The sequence below is a fragment of the Propithecus coquereli genome, unplaced genomic scaffold, assembly GCF_000956105.1.
Source record: "Propithecus coquereli isolate 6110/MARCELLA unplaced genomic scaffold, Pcoq_1.0 Scaffold313, whole genome shotgun sequence".
In the NCBI taxonomy this organism is placed as follows: Eukaryota; Metazoa; Chordata; class Mammalia; order Primates; family Indriidae; genus Propithecus; species Propithecus coquereli.
Window position 1 is genome coordinate 1,034,867 of NW_012148764.1, and position 6,289 is coordinate 1,041,155.

General features: G+C 33.6%; 1 protein-coding gene across 2 annotated transcripts in view; it reads left to right on the plus strand.

Annotated features, from left to right (window-relative positions):
* ZUFSP (zinc finger with UFM1-specific peptidase domain) overlaps positions 1-6,289 on the plus strand; it is an 18,642-nt gene that overhangs the window by 9,449 nt on the left and 2,904 nt on the right. For both annotated transcript variants that reach the window (XM_012650131.1, XM_012650132.1), the window contains exons 5-7: positions 1,924-2,092; positions 4,777-4,965; positions 5,244-5,409. In XM_012650131.1, coding sequence (XP_012505585.1) covers positions 1,924-2,092; positions 4,777-4,965; positions 5,244-5,409 — 524 coding nt within the window. The remainder of the gene's footprint in view (positions 1-1,923; positions 2,093-4,776; positions 4,966-5,243; positions 5,410-6,289) is intronic.

Here is a 6,289-nt window from a genome sequence, read left to right on the forward strand (position 1 = left end):
ACCCAGCCTGATTTGGTAGAATTCTTATTTTTCAAATATGCTTTCAAAACTCCAGCCTATTATTTTTGTCCTTATTATTAAAAAAATTGTTACATATATTTTATAGTTAATAACAGCCACCATTTATGAGTACTCATTCTAATTAGGTACTGGAGTAATCACTTCATGTATAGTCTCTTAAAAATCTTTATAACAAATACATAAAGAAGTTATTTTAGCCCCCCTTCTTTTTTTTTCAGATGAAGAAATGGAGACAAAGAATGGTTAAGTAACTTGCTCAGGGTCAGGCAGCTATTAAGTGGTAAAGCTTGGATTCAAACCTATGTAAGTTGATGGGACAAATTAGGAGACCAAGACTCGGAATTTAAATGTTTGTATAGATACTTGGAAATGAAATTTATACTTAGAATTAATGTCTCCTGAGTCTTCCATTCTTTTACAGATTGCAATTTCAAGTATTTAGAAAGAATCATTTTTAATGGGAAATGCTTCTTGATGATATTTGAGACTTTATTTATCTTAGGTGGGTGGTGGTATCTATTGAACTAAACTGGCGGCATCTGTTATATTTTTACTGCATTTACATTTTTAACATCCGTTTCTCCTTTTTTCAATCCCAATTTGTGGATCTTAGTGTCATCTGTGCTAATAATGGTCATAGAGGTTTTTTTTTTTTTTTTTTTTTGAGACAGAGTCTCACTGTGTTGCCCCAGCTAGAGTGCCGTGGCATCAGCCTAGCTCACAGCAACCTCAAACTCCTGGGCTCAAGCAATCCTCCTGCCTCAGCCTCCTGAGTAGCTGGGACTACAGGCATGCGCCACCATGCCCGGCTAATTTTTTCTATATATATTTTTAGTTGTCCGATTAATTTCTTTCTATTTTTAGTAGAGACGGGGGTCTAGCTCTTGCTCAGGCTGGTCTCGAACTCCTGAGCTCAAACAATTCGCCTGCCTCGGCCTCCCAGAGTGCTGGGATTACAGCCATGAGCCACCGTGCCCGGCCACTCATAGAGTTTTTAAATGTTCTTTTTCTATGTGTTAATAGGATAACGTGTAAATAAAAAGCGTTTATGATTGAGTAGTTTTCAAAGTGTTCAATTAAACAGGTTTGTATACTTAAGGAGTTCTTAGAGCCTTTAATATACTAACATGAATTGTACATATCATAATTTTCCCGGACTTTTTTGACCTCTTTTTTTCTCAGACATCTCATATGTCTATGTTTCCTTGGAATGTGCTTTGGAAGATGTAATTTAGGATTTTGTTCTCACTGATGATTCATTTACTTGCAAAATATTTTCCCACCAGATTCAGAAGAGGAAAGAAAATGGGCTTTTCCTAAGTCTTTTTTGCCTTATATAATTTTGAACATCATCAATACAAAAAGTTTCCAATATTTAAGGAGGTTTGTTATTTATCTTTGCAAGTTAGTTCTTTAGATAGAATCAGTTCTATACATAGTTTGAGTTTCTCAGTCCAGTGTGCAGAAACATAGTTCATTTACTGGGTGGCATGATTGAATGAATGAATTATGAAATACGTAAGCCTTTGTGGACTAGCCTGGGAACCCAATAACAAAGACTAACAAGTTTCTTGGAAAAAATCAGCAATATGTTCAGAACTCTTCTGCCTTTCGCAATACCTGTAGTAGAAAGACAGGAATCCTCTACTTTCCCTGCTAAAAGGAAAGTAAGACTCTTGCCGCAGAGTTTGCTTATAGAGAAGTGATTATTATTAAGTCAGGGATCTGCATGTGTGTGATTTAGTTTTCATAAAAATCTTTAAGTTGACTTGTATAAAGTCTTTAAGCCAAAATATTTCAACAAATATTTTAAAATAAAATTGTAGTTAAGTTTGTGTCCTCATCAAGGTACAGGGACATAAAAGTTACGTGAGTTTTTTTTTGTCTTTTATGTCTCAATAGAGACAATATGGTTTAGATAATTCTGGAGGCTACAAACAACAGCAACTACGAAAGATGGAGATAGAAGTAAATAGGGGAAGAATGCATCCATCTGAATTTCATAGAAGAAAAGCTGATATGATGGAATCGCTAGCAATTGGTATCGATGATGGAAAAACAAAAACTTCTGGTGAGTACACCAAAATCATAGTTTTAATATTGCATATACCACTGAAGTAATAATCAAAATCATTTGGATTTTGCTTAATTTTCATGATCCATGGTTTATATAGTTTTGCATAAGACTGTGTTCAAATATCTTTTTAAAATGTATTGTTTTGAAACTTCTGAACTTCTATTTTTACAATAAATAATTCACTTAAAGATAATTTTCTTTTGTATTGTGTTAATTTACTTGACATTTAAAAATGAACCTTTTAAAAAACTTTTTTTGGGTACTAACAATGTTCTAGAAGACCAGTGTTGTCTAGTAGAGAGATACTATGAGCCTCATATATAATTTTAAATTTCCTGAATCCACATTAAAAAGAGTAAAAAGGAACAGGTGAAATTAATTTTAATAGTTTAAACCCAATGTATTCGTGATATTATTATTTCAACATGTAATCAATATTAAATAATATTAAGATATTTTAATTAATGACATAATTTACATTCTTTATACATTCTTCAAAATGCATTTTGTATTTTTTACTTTACAGCACATCTCAGTTAAAAAAACCATATTTTAAATGCTCAATAGCCACAAGTGACAAGCTGCTATTCTATTTATCATTCAGTACATTTTTAGACAGTAAGAGTTTTATATACATTGTATTATTTAACTCAAAACAAACATCCTCTTATGTACTGCTACATATTCTGGATGAAGTCATTATGTTTAAAGAGGTTAAATGACCTAAGGCAAAGTTACACAGCTAGTCATTGGCTCAGCCAGTATTCGCAGTCAGGTCTGCTGTACTCCAAAGCATGCCTTTTTTCCTGATGAGTATTGTTAAAAATTATTTTCTTTGTATATCTGTTAGTATAGTAACAAAATTTATATAGAAACAGCTTTGTTCCTACCACCCAGATTTTTTTAATGTTAACGTTTTGCCATATTTACTTAAAAGTTTTTAAAGCTGTAAAACCTTTTATGTGTATTTTAAGCCCTTTGTGTACCCCTTCTCTGATTCTAATCTCTTCTCCCCCACAAGGGAACCATTATCCTGAATTTGATATTTATCAGTCTCATACATGTTCAAATACTGTAATCATATGTGTATGTACATTTCTATAAATATATAATTTACATATGTTTAATCTGTATATAAATGGGATATAATATGTATGCTGTAAGTTTTTTTACTCAAATATATTGGCTCTTAGAGCTGTGCTCATTCATTTTAGCTGCTCTGTAGTATTTCCTTTTATGAATTATATACAAATTGCCTGTTTTCATATTGGCAGATAGTAGGTTGTTTCCAATTTTTTACTGTTATAATTTAGGAACAGATCTTCTTCAAGAGTTTCTCTAGCATTGCAGCTAGAACTGGAATGTTAAGTTAAAGGACAGTGCAGATCCTCAGCTTTGTTAAGGTTTTTGTGGAATTGTTTTTCAAAGTGATTATAATCTGCATTCCTTGTATATTCTCACAACATGTATGGTGACACTTTTTAATTTTTGCCATGTAGTGAGTCATGGGATGACGTAAGTTTTAATTTGCATTTCCCTGATTACTCCTGAATTAATTTACTCTTAAATGAATTACCTATTCTATTCTCTTGTCTCTTGTTTTGGGTTTTTTTTTTTTGCACTAATGGTGCTTTTAGTGGTGGCACAATAGAGAAGTATAAGGTTTTACTAGCTTGAACTATTAATAATAGAAGTTTTAAAAGTAGCCCGTTAATTCTACCAAGTAGCCTCACAGTGGAAATGTTTCCGAGGCTGTCCAGGCTGTAGAAAATATGCAGGACAGAGTGGTGATTCTCTCATATTTAGTAGGAGGGCAAAAGAGTTAACTGCCAACTCAGTACTATGAATGTACTTATTTGGAAAAAATTTGTTTTGTTCTGGTGATGGTTTCACCTTCCTTATCTTTTAGTTGGGTGGGAAATAAAAGAAAATTTGCTTCCCCAAGTTTTATGTTCTCTTGTAATAAATGTTGATACACGTTAATAGGAAGCCATCCATTAAGCCTGCAGGAGTCCTCCTGGGTATTTCTGAATTGTGTTGTGTATATATGTGAGCTCAAACAGCTTGTTTTCTGGCATTTAGTTGTTACCTGCTTATTGTTAGACAAAAGATTAGTAGTGTATCCTTTCCATATTCCCTACCACCAAACCCATGAAAATCCACAGTCCTCATCAAATATCATGTTTTAAAATTTGGTAGATGGTGGTAAAACAAACAAACAAAAAGCTCTTATAAAAACCACTCACTTCCTAAGCATGGGCTTGTGCTTTCCCCCAGAACACTGCGTTTCCACTTCACGTGACTGGCCTTCTAATTCTACCCAGATCAGAAGACTAGAATATGGAAAAGAGATGGATATGTTTACCCTTCTCCTAGGACAGTCATCTTCAATTTCAGTTCTGTCACATAATAAAATGTCTGCAGCTGCAGAGATGAAAGATGCAAACAATTTGAATTCAGTGTAACAGGTAATATGCTAGTGTTAGGAAAATTGGATTGTAGTAACAAGCCAAGGACATGAACTAAAGTTGGAGCAGTAAGAAGGTAAAGAAGAAGATGGAATTGACAGGATTTAGATGTGTAACTTGAGGGAAAGGTTGATGCTAAAAATATATGAGGTAGCCATATAAAGGTGGTAACAAATCCTTCTGAATCTCTGTATCTCTTTTTTGCTTTAGGAATTATGGAAGCACTTCATAGGTATTATCAGAATGCTGCCACAGATGTGAGGCATGTGTGGCTTTCTACAGTGGTGGATCACTTTCATTCATCGTTAGGTGACAAAGGTTGGGGTTGCGGTTACAGAAATTTCCAGATGCTTCTTTCATCATTATTACAAAATGATGCTTATGATGATTGCTTGAAAGGTATGACTCTGAACTTGTCATATGATAAAATTTGTTTGATGTGGAATGAATTAATATATAGCAGGGACAATTATAGTTTCAACAAAGTTGGGGGATATTTACATAATAAACCTAAATTCTGGTTGCAAGAAGAGAAGATGATATAATAGAAGATGTGAGGAATAATTGTCTTAAAAACTGTGTTGTAGGTTCCTCTATAGTATATGATAATACTGCTAAATGATGTTGTTCAGTACTTTAGTACCTGTCACATAACATGTTTATTTGTGTGATTTTAGGTATGTCAGTTCCTTGCATTCCAAAAATTCAGTCTATGATTGAAGATGCGTGGAAGGAAGGTTTTGATCCTCAGGGGGCCTCTCAACTTAATAACACGTTACAGGGAACAAAGGCCTGGATTGGAGCATGTGAAGTATATACACTCCTGACCTCCCTAAGAATAAAGTATGTACCTAAAAACCCAAGTAAATATTATTTTCGTATCTAGGAGCTTTTTTTGTTTTTTTTAAATTTTATTTATATCAAAGAAATAGTTAAAAAATAAAATTAAGTAGCATTAAAAGACATAATGAAAACTAGCAGCTTATTCCCTATCTCATGCTCCTCTCTACTCTCAAGTTCTGTTTCTGACAGGCAGCTGTCACTTCCACTGTTTTTAAATAATATGCTTTCCTAGATATTTCTTGTTTTATCAGTTTTAGATAGTGTCTGTTGTGTTTTTTAAATGTTCCACCTGCTCACCCTCAATCCTTCTAATATGATTAAATCTCAATTTTTATTAAAGTCAGAATTTATATCATTAGAATTTCGTAAATATTGCTCATTGCTAATTTTATTTCTTTTTCTAACAAGCTTTTAACATTTTTCTTGAGTTAATAATTGCCTGCCTTTTCCCCTTTTACCGTTTGCATCATGGTCTCACGTTTTTCTAAACACTCCATCTGAGGTCCTCCTTATTTCCGGACACCACCTTCTTGGAGCCGTCTGTCCTAGTTGAACCAGTCTGGATTATTTGCCTTCTAGATCCCCTCCACAGCTATTACCATGTAGCATTTCTTCACTGTTCTCTTGTAACGGGACCTGGATTTTTTCTCGATTCCATGTCTTTCTCTTTTCTGGATTACTCCTTTTTGCTTGAGCACTTGCTTCCTTAGGTTCCTGGGAGAGGGTATCTAGTCCTTATTACTTAAATGCTAGTTTGGGTGGCTTTATTTCTCAAGTCATTTTCAGATCAGATTAAGTTTCTACTCTATTCACTTCTAGCAACCAATATTACTATTGAGAAGGTAAGATGCCATCTGATTTTCTTTTTTTTTTTTTTTTT